Source organism: Canis lupus, chromosome 5, assembly GCF_011100685.1.
Source record: "Canis lupus familiaris isolate Mischka breed German Shepherd chromosome 5, alternate assembly UU_Cfam_GSD_1.0, whole genome shotgun sequence".
In the NCBI taxonomy this organism is placed as follows: domain Eukaryota; kingdom Metazoa; phylum Chordata; class Mammalia; order Carnivora; family Canidae; genus Canis; species Canis lupus.
In genome coordinates this window covers 63419958-63446527 of record NC_049226.1, presented here as the reverse complement: position 1 = coordinate 63446527, position 26570 = coordinate 63419958, and the positions used below count along the sequence as shown (strand labels likewise).

The 26570-nt window shown below is 52.1% G+C and overlaps 2 protein-coding genes across 16 annotated transcripts in view; one reads left to right on the top strand and one right to left on the bottom strand.

Annotated features, from left to right (window-relative positions):
• Window positions 1–17921, top strand: part of LOC479600 (beta-catenin-interacting protein 1) — a 155427-nt gene extending 137506 nt beyond the window's left edge. For 3 of the 6 annotated variants that reach the window (XM_038537921.1, XM_038537926.1, XM_038537925.1), the window contains 12 exons: window positions 805–1053; window positions 1416–1537; window positions 6650–6812; window positions 9754–9810; window positions 10979–11136; window positions 12272–12420; window positions 12728–12954; window positions 13443–13613; window positions 13998–14143; window positions 15279–15414; window positions 15688–15872; window positions 16330–16926. In XM_038537921.1, the coding sequence (XP_038393849.1) occupies window positions 805–1053; window positions 1416–1537; window positions 6650–6812; window positions 9754–9810; window positions 10979–11136; window positions 12272–12420; window positions 12728–12954; window positions 13443–13613; window positions 13998–14143; window positions 15279–15414; window positions 15688–15872; window positions 16330–16527 (1961 nt within the window). In that variant the 3' untranslated portion in view covers window positions 16528–16926. Of the gene's footprint in view, window positions 1–804; window positions 1054–1415; window positions 1538–6649; window positions 6813–9753; window positions 9811–10978; window positions 11137–12271; window positions 12421–12727; window positions 12955–13442; window positions 13614–13997; window positions 14144–15278; window positions 15415–15687; window positions 15873–16329 lie in introns of all 6 variants that reach the window. The other 3 variants (XM_038537923.1, XM_038537922.1, XM_038537920.1) reach the window with 2 other exon arrangements.
• The window catches only part of PIK3CD (phosphatidylinositol-4,5-bisphosphate 3-kinase catalytic subunit delta), a 52836-nt gene continuing 43894 nt past the window's right edge, over window positions 17629–26570 (bottom strand). For 6 of the 10 annotated variants that reach the window (XM_038537910.1, XM_038537915.1, XM_038537912.1 and 3 more), the window contains 17 exons: window positions 26044–26265; window positions 24988–25084; window positions 24769–24899; window positions 24293–24343; window positions 24057–24224; window positions 23843–23964; window positions 23557–23700; window positions 23327–23426; window positions 22984–23162; window positions 22783–22895; window positions 22440–22518; window positions 21711–21878; window positions 20971–21094; window positions 20716–20861; window positions 20401–20533; window positions 19924–20116; window positions 18229–19720 (listed from right to left, as the gene is read on the bottom strand). In XM_038537910.1, the coding sequence (XP_038393838.1) occupies window positions 19659–19720; window positions 19924–20116; window positions 20401–20533; window positions 20716–20861; window positions 20971–21094; window positions 21711–21878; window positions 22440–22518; window positions 22783–22895; window positions 22984–23162; window positions 23327–23426; window positions 23557–23700; window positions 23843–23964; window positions 24057–24224; window positions 24293–24343; window positions 24769–24899; window positions 24988–25084; window positions 26044–26265 (2232 nt within the window). In that variant the 3' untranslated portion in view covers window positions 18229–19658. Of the gene's footprint in view, window positions 19721–19923; window positions 20117–20400; window positions 20534–20715; window positions 20862–20970; window positions 21095–21710; window positions 21879–22439; window positions 22519–22782; window positions 22896–22983; window positions 23163–23326; window positions 23427–23556; window positions 23701–23842; window positions 23965–24056; window positions 24225–24292; window positions 24344–24768; window positions 24900–24987; window positions 25085–26043; window positions 26266–26570 lie in introns of all 10 variants that reach the window. The other 4 variants (XM_038537916.1, XM_038537919.1, XM_038537917.1 and 1 more) reach the window with 4 other exon arrangements.

Genomic DNA, 26570 nt, shown 5'->3' with positions numbered 1-26570 from the left:
CACATTTAAAAGAAAATTGAGGGTTCCTGGGTGGCTTAGTTGGTTAAACATCTGCCCTTCGGCTCATGATACGATCCTGGGGTCCTGGGATCAAGTCCTACATTGGGCTCACTGCTCAGTGGGGAGCCTGCTTTTCCCTCTGCCTCTGCACCTCCTGCTTGTGCTTGCTCTTGCTCTCTCTCTCTGTCTCTCATATAAATAAATAGAATCTGAAAAAAAGTAAAAAGAAAAGAAAACTGAGCTTGGCAGTGTATAATCACAGCTGGAAAATTTTTTTCCTGTTGTTTGGCTTATTAATTCCATTTCTAGGAATTTCTGCTAAGGGAATAATCATGGAGTCTCACAGAGGTCCTCATAAAGGCAAGGTTTGTCATAGAAAAAAGTGCTCACAATCTCAGTGTTCATTAGGGAGATCAGTCAGGTAAATCACAGGATATTCATGCAACACAATGCCTTTCAGACATTTAAAATTACACTGTGGAAGAATAGTAATGGGAGTGTATATGTATGCACATCGCTTGGCTCCATTTTTATAATATGTATATATTCATAAAGAAAAGACTGGAAGTGTTTATACTCAGATGTTAATAGTGGACATATTTGAATGGGATTACAAGTAATGTTTTCTTCCTTTTTTTCCCTTTTTAAAAATATCCAGTTACTATTTAAGATTTTTTAAAAATCAAAACCGTTATTTTTGAGGGAACAGAAATTGGAACCAGCAGACTAATTGCCTTAGTGTGGCTTTGAAACTATTTGAAGTCCTTCCCATAACGTGTACTCGGTGTTACCGTGTTGGCATAGGTGCTGCGTCTGGCACTGCCGAACTGCTCCCTTCCCCAAGTGGGTCTTCGAACTGGACCGTCGGCCTCCCCACTGACAATGGCCATGACAGTGACCAGGTCTTCGAGTTCAATGGCACGCAGGCAGTGAGGGTCCCAGATGGCATTGTCTCAGTCAACCCGAAGGAACCTTTTACGATTTCTGTGTGGATGAGGCACGGGCCTTTTGGCAGGAAGAAGGAGACGATTCTTTGTAGTTCGGACAAAACAGGTAGGTTCCAATTTTGCTGTCAGGGAAACGGTCATACTCGAGTGGTTCCTGAAGTGGGTGCCGGAGGTGGGACGCCATGCTCTTACCCCACAGGCTCCTGCAGGCTGCTTGGCGACACACAGTGTTCTGTGGTTCTGTCCTCAAGTTATTGCGTGCAATGCTCTTTGGTTGTTTGTTTTACAGTGAATCGGGCTCCACTTCTCAGTAAAACCCGAGTGTTTGTTTCTAAATCCTGCCTTGGCCCAACTAGAGAGTTCACTTACTCTGATGAAACTGCGTCTTCAAAATCCATTAAGGAAATAGCTTTTACTTCTCCTTAGTGTCTTAAGTTGGCAACTTACCAGTAGGATTTCCCTTTGCAGACATGAACCGGCACCATTATTCTCTCTATGTCCATGGCTGCCGGCTGATTTTCCTCCTCCGTCAGGATCCTTCGGAAGAGAAGAAGTATAAACCTGCGGAATTCCACTGGAAGTTGAATCAGGTACAGACCCAGAAAACCTGCTCATTCTGATCTTTCAGAGAGTATAACTAGGTTTTGCAGCTTTACACAGGACCAGCTACTCTGGGCAGTGTATATTTATATTTATGAATAAATATAAAAAAACTTTTTGCAACCTACATCGATTTTGTAGGCATAGTTCTTTTTTTTAAAGATTGTACTTATTTATTCATGAGAGACACAGAGAGAGCGAGGCAGAGACACAGGCAGAGGGAGAAGCAGGCTCCATGCAGGGAGCCCGATGTGGGACTTGATCCTGGGACTCCAGGATCACATCCTGGGCCAAAGGCAGGTGCTAAACCGCTGTGCCACCCAGGTGTCCCTGTAGGCACAATTCTATTATAGTAACTGTAGTAACCATATTTAGTTTCCTCTGATGACATTTTTTAAACACTTTATTATATTACCTGTGGGTAATAGGATAGCAGTTAAATCCTTTGAACTCTTTTTCACTAAAAGCCTAAGTTTTTCTTTTTGTAAGTGGGTATTTTATATAGCCAGTATTAATATAGAGGAATTAGATGCTTTACATTCAAAATACTGTGTTGTAATTTATTGAAATAAGCAGCACTTGCTTAAAAATTGGGATTGAGATCTTTGTATTGGGGTATTCATTACTTAAGCCTTGGCTCCTGAATTGTGCCAGGGAGCCCCCAGGAAGGGGCTCAGGAGACTTAGGGGTGCCATGGGATTTAAACTGTCACGAAGCCAGCAATCTTGACATCTTTCAGAAACCACACAAACTAATAGCTTAAGGGTGTTGGCAGTTTCGACATTAGGTCACGTTATATCCCTTTTGATGATAGCCTATCTCTGCAAAGCCACTTTCCCAACAGTTTCTGTGATAAAAAGCAAGTATCACATTAAAAAAATCGATGTGTAAAAGGAAACAAGGGGACGCTGTAAACTGAGGAAGCCTCTCCATTAATATCACAGCAGACCATTTCTTCTCTTGATTTCGGGTGGGGTCAAGACAGAAACCTTTAGCCTGACCTTAGTTTTGTCTCCTGGAGTTAGTGGGCCAGAGCTGACAAACATGCCTGTGGAATACAGGAATCAGCCACAACACTGACCAGACAGATCAGTGTGTGAGAGCATAGCATAAATGAGAGAGGAAGACCACATGTGATAGTGGAAAGACGAAGTGACAGTCCAGTTGGTAGCACTTACTGGTGTCGTTTTCATTTACATAGAGAATCTGTCTCAGAAACTTCTATACATAACATTTTTTTCAAGAAACTAAAGAAAGGCACAGTTCAAAAAACCTTTTTGCAATGTATGTAGACTTTGTAGGCAGTTCTGTTATAATAACCATAGACTATATTTACATATTTAGTTCTGATGACAGTAAAAAACACTTCATTATGAGGAATTTCAGACATATGTAAAAGCAGACAGATGAGTGTAAAGAGGAACCCCATGTACCCTTCACCTAGCTTCAACAGTTAATACTCGGCCAGTCAGGTTTCATGGTTACCCCCACTCGCTATTAATGATTGTTGTTATCTCCTTGAAGTGAATCCCAGATGTGATGTTTTGTTTTCTGTGGAGATAATACAATATGTGTCTCCAGAAGATAAGCATAATCACAATACTTTTTTGCATTTTATAAAAATTAACAGGGCATCTGGGTGGCTCAGTCAGGTGAGCATCTAACTCTTGATTTCAGCTCAGGTCATGATCTCAGGGTCATGAGATCGAGCCCCCACATCAAGCTCCATGCTCAGCATGGAGTCTGCTTGGAAATTTCTCTCTCTGCTTCTCCCATGCCACCCCCACCCCACTTCTGCATGTGTGTGCTCTGTCTCTCTCTCACAAAAAAAAAAAAAAAAAAAAAAAAAAAAAAAAATTAACAATTACTTAATATCGTCGGCTGTTTAGCCACTGGTCAGGTTTCAAGTTGTCTTGTAAATATTTTTTAATATTTATTTGAGATAGTGAGAAAGCATAAGCAGGGGGAAGAGCAGGGGGAAAAGGAGAAACAGACTCCCTGCCAAGCAGGGACCCCAGTGTGGGGCTCAGTCTCAGAACCCTGAGGTCACAACCCAAGCCAAAGGCAGACTCCCAACTTACTGAGCCACCCTTGTCCCCGTCTCATAAATATCTTTATGTTTATAATCTGTTTGAATCAGGATCTACATAAGGGGCCATACATGGTGACTGGTTGATAAACCTTTTGAGTTTATTTTACAATCTGTAGATTTTTCTTTTCTTTCCTGTAATCTATTTGATGACACAATCAGGCTGTTTGTCCCACAGAATTTCCCATAGTGTAGATTTGACTGGTTGCATCCCTGTGGTGCTGTTAAACATATATTCCACTCTCTTCCTTGTAACCTGTAAATTGGTAGTGTGGCTTAGAGGCTGGATTGGGCTTGGGTTTATGTATTCCAGGTCTCTTTAGGCTCCATGTTTGGTGGTTGGTTTCCCCTTCTGTGATGTAAGGAGCCAATGGTGCTCACTGGGTCTCGGTCATCTGTGCTGTAGGGAGTGTGTCCCCAGGAGGAATTCACGGAAACAGCCTGAGTTCCTGTATGTTTAATAGTGTGTCTGCAGTCTTTACACAGAAGGTCAGTTTGGCTGGATATAAAACCTCTGGCTCCCATTTAGGATTTATAAGACTAGATCTCTCTGCTGTCTTACGACATAAGATGCTGCTGTTGCAATCTGATGGCAATCTGATCTTTCCCTTGTAAAAAACACTTGGTCCTTCTGTTTGGATGACCAAAGGATGCATTTCTTTTTGTTTTAAGAATTTATTTTTTTATTTGAGTGAGAGACAGAGCACGAGCTGTGGGGGAGGGACAGTGGGAGAGGGAGAAGCAGGATCCCCGCTGAGCAGGGAGCCCAATGCCATGCAGGGTCCCCAGACTCCAGGATCATGACCTGAGTCACCAAAGGACTGAGCCACCCAGGCGCCCCAGGATGTGTTTCTTTTCTTAGTTGAAGCCAGTTAATTTTACATATAGACTAAATTGTTTGGGGTCTGTTTTCCCAGATATGTGGTATGCCCTTTTTTAGTATGGAGCTTAAAGCTATTTGGTATTTCAGGCAAGTTTTTGATGGTGTTTGTTGTTAACAGTTCTTAGCATGCCCCCTTCATCACTTTGCTTTTCTTCTCTGGGGACCCTTTGCCTTTGGTTGGTATTTCTTACCTGTTTTCTGTATCTGTATCCTTCACTTTCTATCCAAGTCATTCCTGTTTTGTTAAACCATCTAGTCTAGTTGCTCTAGTCATGAACTATGTTCTTTTGTGTTGTGTGACACTTTCCTGACATTTCTAGTGTGTTTTGAGACCATAGATGATCATTTTCATGTCTATCACTAGCGTGTCTTGAAAGGGGGTCTGGAGAGATATTATTCCAGCAAATCTCTTTCTTTTTCTTAAAAAGTTCATATGGGATTGAGTTGTGATCCTTTCCCTCTTTATTTTTACATAAATTTACTTTTTCTGTACTTTCAAAGGAGGGAGTTGGGTAGCATAACCCTTTTCCTAGTTTTTGGCTTTAAGCATCTCAACAAACATGGCCTCTTTACTCTCTGATATCCCCTGGACCGGGAGCCCCCTTGCTTTTCTCCACACGCATCTCAGGGTGCTCACAGGCATCGGACTAAGGAATGTCATGGGTTGTCTGCCGCTTTGGGCTTGGCTTTTACCATTGCCCAGTTTTCAGGGAAACCAGAAAAGTATGCCAGTTCTATCCCTGTCTTCTCAGAATACTCTCAGGGACTTTTGACGATAGCCAGATGGACTTCCAAATACAGAGTCATTCAGCTGATGCCCCAGAAACCAGCAATACTTCAAGAACTAGGAGTACAGTGATGCCTGGGTGGCTCAGTGGTTGAGCCTCTGCCTTTTGCTCAGGGTGTGATTCCCAAGGTGCTGGGATCGAGTCCCACATTGGGTTCCCCACAGGGAGCCTGCTTCTCCCTCTGCCTATGTCTCTGCCTCTGTCTCTGTCTCTCTCATGAATAAATAAATAAAATCTTAAAAAAAAAAGAAATAACTAGGCGTACAGAAATTCCTTTTGAAGAAGCTAATACTACAGAACTTGTTTTAAATAGAAACAAACCGAAATTAAGATATTGCCTACCTCAAAAATGAATTACCGTGCAATTCCTTCATTTAAAAATGTTTCGTAAAAAAAAATAAATAAAAAAAAATAAAAATGTTTCGTGTAATATATACGTACTTCTACATTATGTATATGCAGCAGACATGGGCGAGTGTTAGAGGTTTGAACTTTTTTTGTAATAAACTCATCAGGAGCAGCTGCTTTTCTTGGGGGATATTCTTTAGTAATTTCTTCATTTATTGTGGTGTTTCTAGTCTAAGTTCTCATGGGTTCAGTTTTTAAGAATGTATTAATTGGGCAAGCTTATTTAGGAATACATTTTTAAAAACATGATCTCATTCCGTCTCCTCTCTGCCTATCTCTGTTCGAGTACCTGCCTCTTTCTCTGAAGCCAAAGATCAGGGAGTGCCGGTCCAAAGGGGCCGTGGAGGCTGCCGATCAGCACTTTCTGTGGGCAGCGAGGGGGGTGCTCATTCACCACAGGGAAGGAGTGCAGCTTAATTTATCATGCCCTCTGAGCTGTATTGCTCACATTTATTTAGCTCATCACCTTTGAATTGAAAAAGAAAATGCATGTGCTCCAGCATACCTTATCCTCAGATCAGAGGTGTTTTTCATTTTGATCCAGAAAAGGAAGCATGGCCAGTTTGCAGGCTAAGCTGGCTCAGTGGGAGGCTGTCCAGCCTGCCAATATGCGAATCTCCTGGTGTCAGACTATTGGCCAAAGAGAATTGGGCAGCTCTGTATTCTGAGGCCCTGTCACATGATGATTGGGCACTCCCCCCTGGTCTGGAATGTCCTAGATGTGATAGTCTTACCTTGGCCCTTTTGGGTGAGATGTGGTTGAGTGAATGAGATGTATTTTGTTGTTAGATTTTTTAAAAATCTTTCCTTTTTTGGAAGACATTATTCTTTATGGGTGACTTGCTCTCAGTATCCAGTTTATGGCATTTGTTGTCTCTGGATAAGAGGGAAGGTAGACATTTCATGCTCTGGTTTTTCCCTTGGCCTCTCATAGGTCTGTGATGAGGAGTGGCACCACTACGTCCTCAATGTAGAATTCCCAAGCGTGATTCTCTATGTGGACGGTGTTTCTCACGAGCCCTTCTCTGTCACCGAGGATTACCCACTTCATCCATCCAAGATCGAAACTCAGCTCGTGGTTGGGGCCTGCTGGCAAGGTAATGGTCGTTGGTACCCTCTTCCCCAGTCATAGGAATGAAATCTTGCCTTGTGGCCTTAGTGGTGGAAGCAGGCTCATCTTGGTGTCTTAACCCCTGACCCTCATGGGCTTCATCTGCTTGTCCCTTCTTCCGGGCCTGGCCTTTCTGGGGACACTGATGATGCCATTGTCTGGGGCGCTCACTAACCATGTGTTACAGAACTGAAGCAATCATCACCTTTCCTGGGAACCTGGGAGGGAGCCTTTCACGGAGGGAGAGTGCAAGTGAGGGATTGTTTTGTAAATTAATCTGTTTATTGAAAAGCTCGAAAAAATAAAGAGGTGGCAGCTGACCATCAGGCACAGAACTGTAGGTGTACTTTGACCCAGGGGACTCTTCCAGAGCATTTAGTGCTGGCCAGCCCAGCAGGAATGCCGTCCACAGGTGCTGTGCTGGAAGAGACTTCCTCTCAGGACATCTCTGCTGCAAGACCAGAGATGGGATCAGAAAACCACCAAAGCGACAGTAGCATTTATTCATATGTTCTAACTGGCAGGCTGCTTGGCGGTTACCTGCATTATTTCATTAATCCTGAACAGTAAGTTTGTGGGGGAAGGAGCAGTTTTTAGTCTCATTTTATAGCCAAAGAAACAGGATCAGGGCCCAGGGTTTACCCAACTGGTTAATCTTGGACTCAGGATTTGAACCCCTGAAACTGGTGCATGAGAGCCCATGGTCTGATGGGGACCCCTTCTCAGGATAATTTTTTATTAATCTATGCAACAAAATACATAGGATTTCCAAGGTAACCAATTAAATTGAAAGACTTACCAAAGCACTAAAAGGCTAACATTTTGAAATGATAATGCCTGTGCTGCTTCATGAACAAGTGGAGAACAAGCTCTAGCGGCAGGTAATTTGGAAGTAGTGATGGGCTTTGTGATGTTTGCAGCCACACGGCGTGCTAGGAAGTAGCCATGACAGCCAGAGCTACTGTGCTTTGTAGCCGACATTCATTCCCAGAGGAAAAGCTAAGCTTCAGAAATTAGTGGAAATAAGCACAAAATCTTCCCCGCCCAAGTTCACGGACCTCCGAGTCTGCCTTCAAGGTTCACGCCCTCACGTGACCACTCACACTGGACGGGGTCACCATCACAGCCCAAACCTGCTAAACAGACCTTCTGAGTATGTTCTTCTTCCTGTAGAAACATCATACCTTGACATGGGCGAGAAGTTTGCAGAACAGCCTAATTCCCACAACAGCATTGCTTTAATTTCAGAGAATTTGAACGTCATCATTTTCCTGCAGATCCTTCTAAATTGAGAAAGGTTAAGGCAGCATTTTAGAATGAACCTCTTTAGTTGATACTCAGTTTATCTTTGGGGACAGTTAATCTATGAACCTTAAGACCGTAGACCTTAAGGCCAAGGAACAAGGGGGACGCCTGGGTGGCCTAGCAGTTGAGCGTCTGCCTTTGGCCCAGGGTGTGATCCTGGGATCCGGGATCAAGTCCCATAACAGGCTCCTTGCAGGGAGCCTGCTTCTCCCTCTGTCTGTGTCTCTGTCTCTGTGTGTGTGTGTCATAAATAAATAAAATCTTAAAAAAAAAAAAAAAAAAAGGCCAAAGAATGAGGAACAGATCATCAGGGAAATAGGAAATGTTTTAGTCGCTCAGTGTTAGCATTTCAGTCCAGAGTTGCTTCCCAAATTAAATAACAATTCGCATTGTTATAAAAGTAGGAATGCAAACCTGAGAGCTGTGCTGCTTGGGTCGAAGTAAACCCCCTATTCCCAGCTGCTTCCCGGGTCCTGTTTGTGTCACAGCGTCTGCCACCCAGTAGCCATCAGCTTCATCTCTTTCTGCCTCAGCCGCTCGAAATCCTCAGCCAGAAAACCATGCCTAAGTTCCCAAATCAAACACACCATTTATAAAATTTAGTTACCTGGCAGGAAGATCTTCCTCCTTTCAGCAGATTTGAAACCACTTTCCTTACAAATTCACGGTGGTGGGCTTGTGTGTAAGCCTCAGCCTCACGCTCATCAGCCGAAATGTCATCTGTAATGGTGTTCTCGGGGCACATGGAGGCATCATACCAGCGCAGCCTCACACCCCTGGCCTGTCCCCAGCACGTCCCCCCACTGATTCTAGGCAGGAGGTGTGGGGGCCTGTGCCCTGGGCTGTGGATGCTCCCACGACATGATCTGGAAAGTGGAGATTCTATGCTCAGTCATCAGGCTGGTGTTACTGTCAGAACCCTGGCCTGGGACCTATAAGAGGGATCAGTGGTTAGAGGCCCCAGGCCTACCACCTGTTTCTCCAGGTGAGTTCCTAAACCTCAGATTCTCCTTTTCTGTTCAGATAAAGTGAATAAAAATGCCTTCATTTCTCTGTGACTTAGGGGTTCGAGTCTAGACCAAAGTGAACTTGTTTGGAGCTCACAAAAGTACACACTTGTCCATACTCGCCATACATATACCAGGCTTTGGATGCTTACATGTGCTGTCCCATTTTGTCTATATACGTGTCCTCCCTGTCAGGGGAATGGTACTGTGGGCCTGGGGCTTGGTTTTATATTTCTGGCACAGCTCTGCCATCTGTGTAAGCAGCCTCCTTAAAATGCCCCAAGTAGCAGAGGCCGATCGGGAGTTCAGTGGACGTGCTTTTGTTCATCTCATTGTGAAGTCAGCCTGTGTTTTGGCAAGGTGGATGTACAGAGAGGAGATAAAAGAAGAATGCGGACAGGCAGGGAGGAGGGGGTGGTAAGGACAACTCTTAGGAGAAGACAGTCAGGTCCAAGCTTGCTTGGGGAATGGGAGGCATGTCTCCAAGGGGGCCCAGATGGGAATTCTTCTCTTTGTGTTTTATATTCGGTAGCTTCTCAAGACTAATTTTCAAGTTCCAATGTGAAGAGCCTAACCTCTTGGTCCTTCTCTATTGTCTTTGTCTTGCTTCTACAGAGTATCCAGCATTTGAAAATGACAATGAAACCGAACCTGTGCCTATGGCCTCTGCAGGTTGCTGGATCTTTCCCTACGGTTCACTCTTGTGTTTCATTTAAAGACGAGATATCAATTCATTGCACATTTCGCATGAGATGCCCGAGTTGCATTTTCATCCCAGACACCATCTGAGCTGCTGCTTTGCATTAAGCTCCCTCAGTGCTTCATGGGGTTGACCCTTTGCCCAGTCTGATCCCAGTTGCTGTGAGGGCAAATGACTCATTAATGCACTGCACTAATGAGACCCTCCCCACCATCATATGTACCCCTGATCCCACTGCATGAGGCTCCCTGCTGAAATCTCACAGGCCACATCAGGGAGGCCACCTCCTGCTTCCCATGTGGCTGAACCACAGGACAGGAAGAAACTCATTACTAGATACTCTGTCCTCACCAATACTAAATTTTAAACATCTGCTTCTTAGAAATCTCACTCCCTGGTGATGGCTCACAGTGTCTAAAGTCCTTATCAGGAACGAGACATGCTTGGACATTGGTCTCCTTCGTCGTTACGAGAATAAGTTCCATTTCACCTGCTTTTGGCTCCTGGCTACAGCCCCTCAGGACCACTTTCTGGGTCTCTGTCTTCCTTATAACACCGTCAGTTCCCAGTTGTCCTTAGTAGTGGGGGCCGGGCACAATGGGACTCAACCAGATAAGCCACACAAGGCCTGTTATGTGCAAACAGGGAGAGTAAGCGTCCCTTTCATCTTCCTTGTCCTGTTGGCGTGGGTTCATTCCCAAGTTTGTGTGTATCCCCAAGTGTGCTCGGTTAGAAAAAGCAGCCCAGTGCGTGACCCACCTGATTGAGAAGGCAGTGATCCGCCAGCCTGGCGCTGCTGGAAAATGTCACCTGTGCACCAGCGTGATGGGTGCAATGTAGGCCACCCTTTCCAGGGAGTGGTCAGTTGCACAGGGATACTCATGGGACCTCTTGGCTTCTGGGCGTCAGGTGAGGGACCCCCAACACCTCTTGTCTCCAGGTCACATGCATGATCATAAATGATTTAATTTCTCCATTGCGCTTCCATGTAGATTGCAAGGCTAACAGGATTTGGTACTAACTAACCCGCATGTCCCTCCATCAAGCTGCCACCACTGGTAACACTGCGTTGAAAAGTGAAGCAGGAGGCCCCGGGCTGTGCCCATAATAACTGCCTGCTTTGATCCGTGTGTCCCTAAGGTGGTGACCTGCACATGACCCAGTTTTTCCGAGGTAATCTGGCTGGCCTAACCATCCGTTCTGGGAAACTCGCGGACAAGAAGGTGATTGACTGTCTGTATACCTGCAAAGAAGGGCTGGACCTGCAAGTCCCTGAGGACAGCAGTAGAGGCGTGAAGGTAACCCTGGCATTCCCTCACACGACTTCCTTGGCTCACAAGTATGCAGGCCATTGGCAAAGGATTGATATGTGATTGATCCTGGCTTGTTTTTACTCACAACATCTCCGACCCCAAGTGTGTAGGGTTTTTTCCACTAACCAGTTCCCCAACTCTCCAGGCACCTGTGAGGGTCCCACATTTGGGTTCACTTCTGACACTGACTACCTGGAGTCAGCACAGACCCTACAGGTGAGGGCTCAGCCCCATGAGACCACCCCCCCACCACAGATGCTTGTGGCAAGTGTCAGGCCCTTTGGTTACCCACCCTTCTGTCCAGTTTGGCTACAAAGTCAGGGATCCCCAAAGTCCCCCCACCTTTCGGTTTCAGTAATTTGGTTGACCTATCCAGAAAACTGCAGAAAACACTTTGCTTACTACCACTGGTTTACTATAAAGAATACCACTCGGGAACAACCAGATGGCGACAAGGCAGAAGGCAAGGAAGTAGGGAACAGGAAGGAGCTTCCCCACCCTCTCTAGGAGCGCCACCCTCCCACACACCCCATCATTCTGGGGTGTTTATGGAGCTTCTGTATGTAGGCACAGCTGGTTAAATCATTGGCCAGAGGGTCAGGGTTGGGACTGAAAGTGTCAGCCCTGTAGTTACACGGCTGATTTCAGCAGCCAGCTCCATCCTGAAACCATCTCAGCCACCCAGAGCCTGCTCGTTAGCACAGATGCTGGTGTGCTTGGAAGGAGCTTGTTACATGTAACAAAAGGTGCTCCTGTCACTCAGGAAATTTCCAGGGTTTGGGCGGACTCTGTATCAGAAACTGGGGACAGAGGCCAAATAGATTTATTTCTTTTTTTAAGTTCTCTCTATACCCACATGGGACTCAAACTCATAGCCCCGCAATCACAAGTCACAATACACTGAGCCCGCCAGGTGCCCCTCTATTATGCCACAGATATATTTGTGCCTTCGGTGTTTATCCTTGAAGAAAGGGTCTTGTCACTGTGATTATGTGAGCTATTTCTCGCCAGGTCACTGATGCAGATCAGTCCCCCGCAAACCCTGTTTGCCAGCATGTGTGTGGTTTCAGTTTCTTACAGTTAGAACCCTTTTTCTCTTCCCTTTCTGGCATGATTTCAGATCCATACCAACCCCAGTCAGTTGGCATTGACCTTGGAGGGAGACGATGTTGGGGAGCTGGATAAGGCCATGCAGCACGTCGCCTATCTGAACTCACGGCAATTCCCCACACCTGGGATCCGAAGACTCAAAATCACCAGCACGGTCAAGTATGTGCTGATTTTTAACTATAAAGCTGCCTTTCCTCATGACTCTCGAGAAGAAAATGTGTATATTTAAGTTTTTAAGACAACCCAGCCTCCCTTCTGTAAGGACAGCTGAGCCATCGCTTGTTACTAGAGGGTGTGGACAGTGTTTATGAATGGTGTCGGAGGCCTGTGCCTGGCCTGTGGCAGCCTCTGTGCTCCCGGTGCTTGGGGGATCCAGTCAGTTGCAATCCATAGGCCATTGTGTATGTAGCTTACAAAACCGCTTCTTGAAGCCCTGACCCTTGCCTCCTCCATCTCTTGTTGGCAGGTGTTTTAACGAGGCCGCCTGCATCTCCGTGCCCCCAGTGGATGGCTACGTGATGGTGTTGCAGCCGGAAGAGCCCAAGATCAGCCTGAGTGGGGTCCACCATTTTGCTCGAGCGGCTTCTGAGTTTGAAAGCCCAGAAGGAGTTTTCCTTTTCCCCGAGCTTCGGATCATCAGCACCATCACAAGAGAAGTGGAGCCTGAAGGGGAAGGGGACGAGGACCCCACAGGTAACACCTCTTCTGCCTGGAATAGTCACCCTCACCTTGGCTCCAACCCAGGTGGCTGAGCCCCCACAGCCACTACTTTCCTAGTGTGTTGTGTTCTTCTGAGATTTTTAAGATTTGAATGTTTTGATGTTATTCTTCAGTCTGCTTCCAGAATCTGACCCACAGTCTAGAGTTCATTATGCTCTTTGGAAACCCACCTGAAAGAGTCCTTTCCTCCTTTTCTGGCATGATGTCCAGATCTGAAAGGATCTGGGCCGATTGTAGGGGACACTGTGGCTCCTGCTGGCTGCACAGGGGCTCCCCATTCTTAGGGCTGCCTGGGGACCAGTCCTCCCAGACACATAAAGCACCCCGATTCTTGAATGGGCCTCTGGCGTCAGTCTTTTAAAGGGCTCTGTGAGCTCCAGGAGAGCCAGCAGGCCACCCAATGTGACTGGCCTCCCTGGGCTTCCCGGCCTCTGCTAAGGGTGCTTGGTCTGTTTTTGTAGTTCAAGAGTCGCTGGTGTCTGAGGAGATCGTGCACGACCTGGATACCTGCGAGGTCACGGTGGACGGGGAGGAACTGAACCCAGCCCAGGAGAGCCTGGAGGTGGACATGGCCCGCCTGCAGCAGAAGGGCATTGCAGTGAGCGGCTCCGACCTGGGCATGGTCTTTACAGGTGAGCAGGCCAAGGCCCAGCTGGGGGCAGAGTGTGAGCCTCAGCCCTGGGCCCGTCACCTTCAAGCTCTGGGAGAGTCCTGGAAGCGATGGTAGAGGAGAGGCTCACCAGCATCGGTGTGGGCTGCACATGTTCTCCTGGCATGAAGGGAAGTACAGGCATCACCTTACTGCCTGTCCTGACAAGGGGGTGGAAGTCAGGCAGGTGATGGCACCCCCCCTTGGAGAGGGGCAGACGTGCCCACACACTTGCATTTCTCCCCGCAACCAGAAACCCAGAACATGTGCCCTCATGGTCCAGCCACCCCTGAGCCTGACTCTAGCCTACCCCTGACCCTGGCTTTGACCCCAGTCACCAGGAGATCTTTGCACCCTCTCCCTATAGGTGTGGACACCATGGCCAGCTACGAGGAGGTTCTACGCCTCCTGCGCTATCGGAACTGGCACACCAGGTCTCTGCTTGACCGGAAGTTCAAGCTCGTCTGCTCGGAGCTGAATGGCCGCTATGTCAGCAACGAGTTTCAGGTGGAGGTGGGTGCAGGGCCCCCTCTGGGAAGGGCCAGTGGTGGGTGATTTGGTGCCCATCCACCTACGGCCCTTATACTTGCAAACAGCATTTTTAGAACATTTATGTGGCAACTGTTGGGGTACCTCCCAGGTGCGCTAGCCTTTCTGGGGGCTGCTGCAGGTCAGACCTGCAAGGTTTGGGGGGCAGGGTGCAGCTGGTACACCCCTTTCGTGGAAGTCTGAGGAGCCTTTGGAAGGAGGTGGTTAGAGCCAGAGGCAGTTAATACCTCCTGAGTAGGGCCAAGGTGGTTTGTTGAGATTTGATACTGCTTGAGAAAGAGCAGTTCCCGGGGAACCAAAGATTCTTTGCAGACTGCTGGCCTGGGGAGAGAGGGGTCCCCGTGTGGGCCTGACCTGGAGAGAGGGGTGCCAATGTGGGGCTGGCCTGGGAGAAGAGGGGTGCCAACATAGGGCTGGCCCAGGAGAGAGGGGTGCCGAAGTGGGGCTGGCCTGTAGAGAGGGATGCTGTGCTGTCTGCTGAGCCTGGTGGTGGTGGTGACTCAGGGCATAGTGATCAGAGGGTGCTCACCCTGCTCTGAAGTCTTCCACAGGCCTGGACGGCAGCCCCTTCATTATTCAGGGCCTCTGTGGTCTGGCGAAATGGGCCCAGAGTGATTTTCAGCAATTGAATTTCTGCACGGTGAGCTCAGAGCAGCAAATGCTGGAGTCACGGTGCCGAAGAATTGAGGAGGGTTTTGTTTGAGCCACAGGGTAACAGATTTGAAAGGAAATAAATGGTTATGATTTGTGCTCTTTCATGTGGTTGTGATTTGGGGGAAAAGCGGGAAAATGGGCTGTGCTGGTGCTTCCCGCAATGAAGGACGGTGCTGGTGGCTTTTCTAGTCTTTTGTGGACAGGTTCTTTTTATGAAATACAATAAAAAGGAATTCTTAGAACAGCGCTCTATTTCTGGGATGTGTGACAGTATCAAGCACTCAGGATGGTTTCCAAGAGCTGACCCTTGATTATGTTCTTTTCCCTTGTCGTCCGCTCAGCAGTGCTGGTCCAGGGACCCCTTTGAGTTGCGCTAGTCCTGGTCGCTTCTGAGCCACATTTCTGCCCTGGGCCTCACTTGGACTGCTTTGTCTCTCTGCTACAGGTGAACGTCATCCACGCGGCCAGCCCCATGGAGCACGCCAGCCACATGGCTGCCCAGCCGCAGTTTGTCCACCCGGAGCACCATGCCTTCGTTGACCTCTCGGGTCACAACCTGGCCAGCCCCCACCCGTTCGCAGGTAGGATTGTGGGCAGCCGCAGGGCCATCTGGGTCAGGTCTGGGATGGTGGGGATGCTCTCCCACTTCCAGCCGGGAGCCCAGCCCCCAGTCCCAATAGCTACAGCCGGCTGGGCTCTGTGATTCTGTGCCACCACGAAGGACTAAATAAAGCACCAGCAGGGCAGGAGGTGGGCAGCCCACAAAGCATCCACGTGTGTGTAGGGAAGATTGAGGGCACAGCCCTGTCTGGGGCAGGTTCCGACATCACAGTCCTGTGTCCTCTCGGTTACAGTTGTCCCCAGCACCGCCACTGTTGTGATCGTGGTGTGTGTCAGCTTCCTGGTTTTCATGATTATCCTGGGAGTGTTCCGGATCCGGGCTGCACATCAGCGAACCATGCGGGACCAGGACACCGGGAAGGAGAATGAGATGGATTGGGATGACTCTGCCTTGACCATCACTGTAAACCCTATGGAGGTAGGTGCGGGCAGGCAGCCCCCGTGACCAAACACCACTGCAGGCCAGGGCCTAAGCGACACTCGTCCTGGAAACGCAGCATGGCCCTGGCATCTCCCCATTTACGTGGCTTACATGTCCCTCGATCCACGTGACAAGTTGGTGATGGGCAGGTGTTCCTATTCCTCAGGCAGGCAAACTGGGGGTCCAGCGAGGCCTTACTCCAGCTCGTGCCACCCAGTCAGTGTAGAAACACTCCCTCCATTTGACAGACCCTGGGGGTGGTGACCAGAGCTGTTTTTGCTCTCATCTGGGATGGGGTGACCTCCAGCATAGTCCAGCCCTCCATGGACGTGGAGTGTGATGCAGCGTTCCCTTTCTCCACGGCTCCGGCAGGTGGATGGCAGGGGAGGGGACATTCGGATCATGCACCCAGGTGGGGCCCAGGGGCTTGGCTCATGTGCTGTCTCTTTATCAGACATATGAGGACCAGCACAGCAGTGAGGAGGAAGAAGAGGAGGAGGAGGAAGAAGAGAGTGAGGATGGGGAAGAGGAGGATGACATCACCAGTGCCGAGTCGGAAAGCAGCGAGGAGGAGGAGGGGGAGCACGGGGACCAGCAGAACGTGAACAGGCAGCAACAGCTAGAGTGGGATGACTCCACCCTCAGCTACTGAGCCACGAGGCCGCCCCCCCACCTGCTTCCTGCTTCAGGAGACTCTGCCGTCACGTGTCCTCCCGTCCCCAGGGTCCACGGTGTACAAATTCATTCTGGCCAGTAGGTCTACAGACCCTCCCTGTCGCCGCCCACGCGCCTGTGCTTGGTGTGTAGGCCCCCCCACCCCGCTCCTAAGTTATGTGGGAAACTGCTGCTCGCTCCCCACGGCTCACGCTGTGCGGCCCCCTCGCGCCTCTGGAGAAGCTGCGATGACCGGACTCGTTGGCAAAGGGTTCAAATTGCTCACTCCCACCTCGTAATCCTCTTCTCCCTTTTTTTTTTTTTTAAGTTTTTATTTTTTTCCAAACTAGTGCATGTATAAAATGGCAGAATGGGGGTTAAATATGTAGATGACAAACTGACTTTTTAATATTTTGTAAATAAAGTGGGATTCCTCGTGTCCTCCGTGCTCGTGTCACCCAGGACTGGCATGCCAAGTGAAGCTTGAAACACAGCGCAGGAGAGACCCCATGGGCTCCTGCCCCACCCTTGCCCCGAGAGGAGAGGGGGCTGCCCTGCTTGGGCCTTGCTGGGTGTACCCCCTCAGCAGGGTAGCAGGCAGTTAGGGGGCACAGACTTGCCGCCACCCCCCCTGCTGCTCAGCAGGAGGGCACTGGATCAGGGACCCCACTCTGGAGGCTGGAAATGGCCGGGGCTTTCTTTTGGGATTCTTCCCATTTCTGACTTGGCAGAGGGGAGAGGGTGCCCGGGTCCCTGGCCTCACACACTCCTCCAATGACCGGCAGCTCCTTGCGCAGGAAGCTGGACTCCTCGTGCGCAGCCTTGGGTTCACACCGACTAGATGTCCGTTGCCCTGCTGGTGAGTGTACGTGTGGATGGTGCAAAGCGTCTGGCCACCTGGTTTGGAATCAGAACCCACCTGAGGGGTCCATACTCAGAACGTCTGAGGACAGACACGCTCCCAAGGACGCCCCGTGGCCCAAAGGCAAAGTGCCAGCTTTCCCTCCAGCAGCCCCAGAGGTAAGCCCCACTCCCCAGGAGTGAGGAGCCCTGCTGCTCGGCCTGGCAGGGAAGGAAAAGGAGAGGACAAGTCATGAGCTAAAACCCCTATGGCACTTCATTTTTAATTTACATGTAAAATTTTAGATTTCTAAAACTGGGGGAAAATAATTTTGAATACTGTTCTGTGATCATAACTGCTAGTTTCGAGGACAATGCAGCTGTCCTGCGTCGTGTGTGGCCATCCTCATGTACTGTCACTGTAGCTGCTCTGTGTAGACAATGATAGATGCTAATGCGGACTCCGCGTGGTGTCACTTTCCAGATGTGTATATTGATGAGGTCAGAACGTGTATACACTACAATAAAGTGCTGGTTCTAACTCCAGTGGCAGAGTGTGTCAGGTTTTGTCCTGGTTTTGTTTTAATCTTGCATCCTCTTGCTTTTTGGTTTTTGTTTTTTGACCTGATAACAACATAAGAAGGCTTTTATTTCTTCTGGTATGCTTTTACCTCTCATGTCAGGGCTTCACAGAGTGCTTGGTCTTTAACCCACATCTCTTGTGTTGAAGTCACCTTCCCCATAGAGAAACATTAAAAGACTGAAAAAAAAAAAAAACTCTTCTTGCCAGCGCACAGGCATGGTACCCGAGCCAGAATGCCAGGAAGCGCAGAGACGTGTTTCAATAAATAACATGACATAGAGATATACACTCGTCTTTTCCTATTTCCAAACTGGCGAGGTGGGGCAAAGGAATTCAGCACTTAGATGAGGACAAGAGTGTGGTCAGTGGTGTTCTGGGGGCGGCACTTATTGCCTTTGGACTGCACCTAACCAAAAAAGGTCAGCACCTGGGCTATTTTTTTTTAAGCCACGCACCTGTCTAGAGGGCAGCCACCCCAGCTCTGCTGGGCCTTGAAAGGCCTTCGAGAGACCAGTAGTGTCGCTGGGTGTGGCCCAAGGCGGCTGCTAATACATTAGGATCACCGTGGGCTTTGAGAAACCCAGATTCCTCGTCCCCTCTCTAGCACTGGCTTCAGATGGCTGGGAGAGGCCCAGGAACCTGGCATCTCTAGAGCTCTTCACATCCACCTCAGGCTAAGCCTGAACCGCTTCAAGCAAACTGTACCGTCAGAGGAGAAGATTCCACCCCAGACCCACCTCACATTTCTGGTACCTGATTCCTCACAGCAGGTTCTTAAAAGGGAGAGTTCTGGAGATCAAGTCCTCCCACCCTCAAAACCTGCTTTACGAGGGCAGGAAGGCAGATAATTGCACAAAGTACTCTGACCTGCTTGCACCTGCATCCATGGTTGAGCTCCATCAAGCTCAAATCTTTTTAATGTCTTGAGGACCAGCATATATTATACTTTATGGGGTGGAGGCCATTCTGAGCCATCAAGGTTCAGTACGTAGTTTGGCTATTTTTTTTCTTACCCGCAAACAAAATCGCTTTACAGCAGAGAGATGAGAGGATTCCCGTACCCAAGAGTCACTTTAAAAGTGGAAAGCAAGCATCCCTGAATCTAGAGGGTACCCAGGCTTCCTCTGGGAGCTGCCCAGCACTCACTCAGTGGAGAGAGCACGAAGGTGGAGGGGGTGAGCGGAGTCGTGGGGGCCCCGTCTACATGGCGGGTGCCAGCTGACCGCCAGGAGCCCAAGCCCATGCAGCCCGGCAGGAGCCTGTGAGGAAGGCAGGCTTCCCGGCGGCGGGGAGAGCAGTCTTTGCTGGGTCCCGATTCACCAGCTGGAAGACTCAGGGTTACAGTCCTTGGCAAGATGCAGCCTCCCAGGAGCCCGAGCCCCACTCACAGTGTCATCTCATCAGAGCCCTGACCGGGGGTGCTGGAGGGCGGCACCCACCCCTGCGCAAAGGATGCATTTCCATGTATGGCTGTTTAGTTCCTGAAACATTTCAAGTCATAAATAAATAACCATTGTAAACAAAAGGCAATTGTGTAGGTTCTTTCCCATGGGGTGCAGTTCGGCTCTTCGGCCCCAAAGGGCAGCTGAGGGTGCCTGGTTCCGGGGCCCAAGGGTTCCCGAAGGGGCCGCTATTGCCTGTTATCTTTGGACACATTGTGGGCCAGCCAGTTCACTTTGGTCTTCCAGCTCTCCCGGAGGGCTTCGTTAAACTTCACTCGGAAGTGCTTTAGAGCCTCCTCCTCTGTCTTTCCCAACGCCAGAGAGTCCTGAGGCAAAACCATCAAAGCAGTGAGCTCCACCGGAGGAAGGGGGCCACTGGGAGCTCAATGCCGCAACCCCTCTGCCCCCAACATTGTAAATTCCCTCCTGAAAGAATTTGCAGGAAGGAAATCAGGAGACACCCACCGACCTCTCCCCTGGGAAAAGCTCTTGGTTCTGATCCCAAACCAAGATGGGCCTCCTGACCCACCATCAAAGTGAGATGCCAGCTCGAGCCAGGAAGTCTCGGCCCCCTGGGGGAGCGGTGGGAGACATGTGGCCTTGTCTTCTGCATTGGAAACTAACTCCAGGGGGAGGGAGGGGGCAGCTTCATTCTGCATGGACCAGGCACCAAAGAGGGGCTTGGGGCTGACCACCCTCATGAACCCCCAGCTTCTCCCAAACTGAAAAGACACAGGGAGGAAAAGCATTTTAAACAGAGAGGGAGTGTAACTAATTCAGCCCTCTTGTACAAGAGGAGCCACAAGAGGGTGGCCCAAGGGAGGTCCCAACACATATGCAACAGAACCAGGTTGTCTCCACCAGACCCCGCGGTTGGGTCACAGGTGGCATGAGGAAGCCACACTGGGGATGCCCTGTGGGCTCCCCCATGCTCAGGGCTCCACAGGCCGCAATGCCCAGAGGTGGGCCTGGGGGAGGTGGGGGCTACCATCTGCCTGGCATTTACCTTGAGGTACTGGATGTCTTTGGAGCAGCTGAGCTCAGGCAGGCCGGCAGCCCGCATCAGGGCAAAGAGGTGGAGGAAGAGCAGCCCATGGCGCCGCAGGATGGTGTAGGCTCGCTCACAGTAACCTCGGAATCTGTGCAGGGGTGGAGGGAGGTGGGAGGCAGGGCTCTGGGTCCTCCCAGCCATTCCCACCCTGCTCTCACCCTGGAAATAGCCCCCACACCCTCCGGTCACCCCCACCCCAGCTTCCTCTTATAGGACCCGACCCTGCAAACCCTGCACCAAGCCTGGTGCCCCCCTCCCGAGCATCCTCACCTTTCAAATTTCTCACTGTTATTCGTCTTCCCTTGCTGGATCACGTGCACAAAGTCATATGTGAGGATGAACGGGACTCGCTCACGGTTGATTCCAAACTTGGTCTTGAAATTACCCAGAAAGTGGCCAAAATCGATGTGGAACAGCTAAGAAGAAGGAAGGAGAAGCATCAGACAGGAGAGTGCCTAGATGGGGGTAGGGGGTGCCCGGAGGGATGGAGAAAGCCAGAGGAAAGGAGCCATTGTCTGCCCCTACCTGCCCATTCTCGCGGATCATGATGTTGTCGCTGTGCCGATCACCGATGCCCAGCACGTAAGTGGCCACACAGTAGCCGGCACAGGAGAGGGTGAACTCCTCAATGGCTCGATCCAAGGCCTCCCTGTGTATGCGTTGGTGGGAAGGGGGATTCAAAACCATGACGACCATTTCCCAGCAACTTCTACCAAGAAGCGGGGGCTACGTCCCCTCCCCTTGAGTCGGACATTAGGACTTGCTTGAACCAATGGGCCATGGAGGAGATAGTGTTGGGCTCATCCCAGAGCCCAGACCTTAACACCACTTTGCAGCTCTTGAACCTAAGCCGGTGCCACGGGAAGAAGCCAAGGCTGGTCTGATGGCTGAGGGGAGGCCACATGGAGACACATGACTGGGGCCATCCGGGCCAGTCAAGCAACCAGCAGCCAACAGTTGCAGGAGTGAGTCCAGGCCAAAGAACAAGGCAGCTCAGCCAGCTCAAGCTACAGATTTGTGAGCCCATAATAACTGGTGGCTGTTTTATGTTCCTAAGCTGAGAGTTGTCCTTACATGGCGATGGCTAACAGACACCAGGGTGGGGGGATTGAGACCTAACCCACCCCAACAGACCAGACCTGCTCCTCGGCTGAGCCCAGAAGCCATGGAGATGGTCATGGGCCCTGTGCCTCACTTTTGACTCCTAAACTACACTGCACGTCTTGGAAAGGAGAGGGTATCTGCCCCTAGGACCCAGAGCCTACCCTGGGTTCTTGGACTTGAGCCAGTTGAGCAGGGCATCCTTGTTGAAGGCAGCTGTGGCCGCCATGTTGCTTTTGTTTAGCTGGATGTTGGCGATGGTGTCCGAGTGAAGCACCACCTCGATGAGGCCTGTGCGGTCCCCGGTGGAGAGGCAGCCATAGGGGGTCATCCTAGCCAGGTGGGAGGAGAGACAGGGAAATGCCATGGCCACCGGCCGTCCCAGGGGGCACCTGACACCCCGCCCCCGCCCAGGGGAGCTCAAGACAGCAAAATACCCAGAGGAGATGCTGAAAAGGAGAAGAGAGGTGTTGAGGAGGAGTCTTTGACTCCTGGAACTCTGAAGGAAAGCTCCTTAGAGAGGTCAGCACTTGCATGCAAGGTGCATAGAAGAGACGGCTGTGCTGTGGCCAAGCTCAGGTTTGCTCAGAGAAAAATCCGGGTGGTTGGAAGAAGATGCCACTGCTTCCCAAGATAGGGCAGGAAGCCAGGCATGCATGGGGCACAGGAAACAATGGAGCCAGACAGATGCCAAGCGCCAGGCCTGACCTTTTCCACTCTTACTGTGGCCCTGTCTCTTCTCTGGGCCCTAATTTTAAATTGGTCTCTGCTCTTCTTAGAACAACCCCTTTTCCAACTGAGGTGGCAATGTTGGCTTTGACAGAGCGTGCCTCCTTGGGGACAGGGTCCTAGGCCTGCAGGAAGTGCGAACGGATGACAGGAGGGCCTCTCACCTCAGGTCCAATCCCTCCTGCTTCCACAGGACGTCCATGAGCTGGATCATCTGTAAAGTCAGCATGTCCTGGCGGAGGTCTGTCCCCCAGAAGGAAGAGTGTGAATTTCTGGTGGGCTCTCAGCTCCCAGCCTCGCCTGGGCCCGAGTCCCAGGACCCCTATCTCCCTTCGGGGTGCAGCACAGCACACATGGGGATGGGGGACCCAGGCCCCAGTATCCCAGGACCCCATCTCCCCAGCTTGCCCTCCCTATCCATCCCCCACTGCCTGGGGCATAGAGTGGCACGCGTCAGGGTGGGGGGCCCAAGCATCCACAGATCCCGCCCTGAGCCAGCCTGCTCACCGTCCCCATTCTTGAAGATGATGCCCACGCTGCCATCACTGCCTGCCTCCTCGTTGCTGTACATGACCCACAGGGGCTTCATCTTAGAGTCCATGAAGGTGCACTGCTCCACGCTGTGGGCCAGAGAGCAGTCAGCAGGGACCCCTCTGCAGGGCGTCTGGCAGGGCGGGAGGTGGCCCTGCAGGGGGGCTCGGGGCTCACCAGACTTCAGCCAGCAGGGTACTGGGGTCCAGTGGGGACTGCAGGTTGGAGAGGGCCTCCAGGTAGGCTTCCTGGCGCATGCACAGGTGCATCAGCTCCTTGGTCTGGGGCTTGGTGGTCTTCTGGGAGCTCACTTTGACAAAGTCGTTTAGAGCCTTCAGTTTGCTCAGCGCCTCCCCCTGGCAGGGAGAATAGGACAGTGGTGTAGGAGGCCAGGAAGGGCGCTCTGAGCCCTGGCCCAGGGGAAGGACTGGGCAGGGGGAGTGTTGGGGGAGTGGGCAGGGCCTTCTAAACGGCCAGCCAGAGCCTGGCAAAGGGCAGGGCCTCAGGGCTTGAGCCTCACCTGCTTCATGAGCACCTTCATGTGGTGGGTGCTGCCCCTGCAGTAGGCCTCCATGATGAGGCCGAAGCGCAGAGCCACGGATGGCACGTGCATCTCGGAGCTGGAGGGAGGAAGGGAGGCTGAGCCTTGCTGCACCCGCGCACCCAGCCAGGCGACCATGAGGCCAGCAGGCCAGGGGCCCCTCCTCCCCGGGGTCCTGGGGAGACACGGGGGGCCACCAGGTCCACTACCGGAGGTGCCAGAAGAGGAAGTGGCCAATCTTGCGGTTGGCCAGGGCCCGGTCCAGCAGGAACTTGGTCAGTTCGCAGTCGAGGTAGGATTCGTACTTGAGCACCTGCACCAGCTGCAGCAGGTACTGGAAAAGCTCATCGTCCCTGTGGACAAGGGAGGCGGGCCTCACCTGAGCAGACCCCAGGCCTGTTCAGTCCTTACCGGGGCGCGGGCTCCACCTTCCAGGCGGCGGGGCCCAAGCAGCCCTCCCCAGCGAGCAGGGAGCCCAGGGCTCGCAGGACTCACGTCAGCTTCCGCAGAGACTTGATGGCGAAGGAGCCCACGTGGCGGTCCGGGAAGCTGAAGTCCAGCAGCTCCAGGGCGCTCAGGACGGGCAGCTCAGGCCACGAGCACAGCAGGTAGAGCATCTGGGGGGGCCCGTGGTCAAGGTGGTCAAGGTGCGATCGGGCAGGAGGCTCCCCCGCCCGCCCCCGACCCCCGCTCCCGCCCCTCCCCCCACCTGGGCCACATCCTCATGCTTGTTCCACTTGGTGACCAGCAGCAGGCGGGCCAGCGCCTCGGGGAAGCGCTCCTGGACCTCGTGCCGCATCTTCCACACCAGGTCCTTCTCGTGCTCATACAGCTCCCCGGACCCCCGCCGCTCCAGGATTTCCCGCAGCTGTAGCTGCTGAGGGGTGCAGGCAGGGTGAGCTGCGGCCCAGCTCAGCACCCCACCACCCACAGCCCCCAGCTCACCTCCTCCTCACTGAAGCGCCCATGCTCGCCGTGTCGCCCCAGCTCCAGAATCTGCAATAAGCGGCCTGATCTCAGTGGAGACCCCAGCCCCGGGCCAGGCCTGACAGGGCCCTGGTGTGGGGGGGTGTCCACCCCTCAGCATCCCTGGCCTCGGGCCCGGCTGCTCTCAGTGGTGAGGGCTGCCTCATGCCCAGCATCCCCAGCCTCCACCCCACAGGTGCCAAGAGCATCTGTCCCATTAGCTATGACACCCAAATGTGTCTTTGGACATGGCCCCAAGTCCCCTGGGAAGCCAAGTGGCCCTGAATGAGAACCACTGCCCTAGAGCATGTTAGGATTCCGGAGAGTTAAAGAAGTCCCCAGATGTGTGTGGTGACCAAGCCCCAGCCCTGGGCCGCTCAGGGGATGGTGGGGGGAACCATGCTCTGGGGAGCCCCGGGGGCAAGTCCCAGACCCTGAGCGATGAGGAGGCTGACCTTGTCCAGGGTGGGGTAGTAGACGGGGTAGGGAGCCACCTCAGGCAGGCAGATGACCAGGGCCGCTGCGCTCTCTGTGTTGGGGTTACTCCGCACTGTTCCTGTGGGGTTCAGCAGCTCCCCTTTCTCGTCTGGACACAGGGACAGATGAGAGTTGCGTGGGGGATGCCACCATCTGGGAGCCCGCGCACCCCGAGCCTCTCCCTTCACCGGGCCGACCTGGGACGGAGGGCCACATGTACAGGCAGCATTCACCGGTCTTGAGCTGGTCCTTATAGTCAAACAGCATGAGGTTGGCCCAGGCGATGGGGCAGTCCTGGGAAAGACCACGGGCGGGTCAGGGCCAGCCGCCGAACAGCCTCCGTTTGCTCAGCTGCAGGGTGGGCGTAGCCTGCAGGCCAAGCTCCCCTGCCCTCCCCTGGACTCCCTGTGAGGAAGCTGGCAAGGTCCAGCACCTCTCAGCTCCCTCTGCCCTCAGATGCATCCCTACCCCCTGCTCTCAGATGCACCCCTACCCCCTGCCCTCAGATGCATCCCTACCCCCTGCTCTCAGATGCACCCCTACCTCCTGCCCTCAGATGCACCCCTACCTCCTGCCCTCAGATGCACCCCTACCCCCTGCCCTCAGATGCATTCCCTACCCCCTGCTCTCAGATGCACCCCTACCTCCTGTCCTCAGATGCATCCCTACCCCCTGCCCTCAGATGCACCCCTACCCCCTGCCCTCAGATGCATCCCTACCCCCTGTCCTCGGATCCATCCCTACCCCCTGCTCTCAGATGCATCCCTACCCTCCTGCCCTCAGATGCATCCCTACCCCCTGCTCTCAGATCCATCCCTATCCCCAAGCCAACCACACCAGCCCCAGAAGGCTAGCCCAGCTCAGCGGTGGCTCAATTGGCATGGCTCAGTGGCCAGTCACATCCTGGGCCTGGTGACTCAGTGCCGACCTACCACTCCTTCCCTGCAGGCTGCTGATTCAGGCCACCCTGCTCCCTGTGAGGACAGTGTCTCGGTCCTGCCACGCCACAGAGCTGCCTGCGGGTTCCTACCAGGCCTAACGGCTCAGGCCCGATGTTCTGAGTCACCCTGCTCACCAGCCCTAGAACCCAGAGCCATCACATGCCAGGGGTGGTGGCCGGGGTGGGGACCCAGGGCCTGCCAGCCCTCCAGGGGACCCCCATGCCCAGGGCATGTGCCTGCTGGGAGTGGCCCTGGGCTGCAGCATGCCCACTCCGGAGGCCTGGCCCCCGCTTCCCAGCCTGGCCCACCCACCGCCTTCTTGGACTTCTTCTTGGTCGAGCGAGCCTTCTTGGCCTTCTCGATCACAGCATAAAGTGCAAAGCAGAGACGGGCCATGCGAGGCAGGTCACACACGTTGATGTCGAACTCCAGTCGCTGTTTCCACACAGGCTCTGAGCACACGCTCACCTCCGAGCTCGACACCGTCTTGCACAGCGTCTCATTGCCGTGGAAAAGCCCAGCCTGCACCACCAGCTGGGGAAGACACAGGTGTAGGTGACGGGTGGCCGAGGCTCAGCCTCCCTCGCCTCTCCAAGGTCCTCCCACCCACGTAAGGCTCAAAGCTCTGAAACGTCCTCCTTTCACAAGGGCCTGAAACCCACTTCCCGCTCGGAAGAGTGGCACAGAAGAGGGCCAGCTGACTGCTTGCTGGGTCACAGGGCCACAGGGTGAAGGGAAGGGCACCGCGGGCTGTGTATGGGCTCCCCACGACTCTGTGGGACCTCAGGGCATGTCGCTGCCCTGCTTGGGGCTTCAGTGTCCCCACCAGGGTTTGGGAA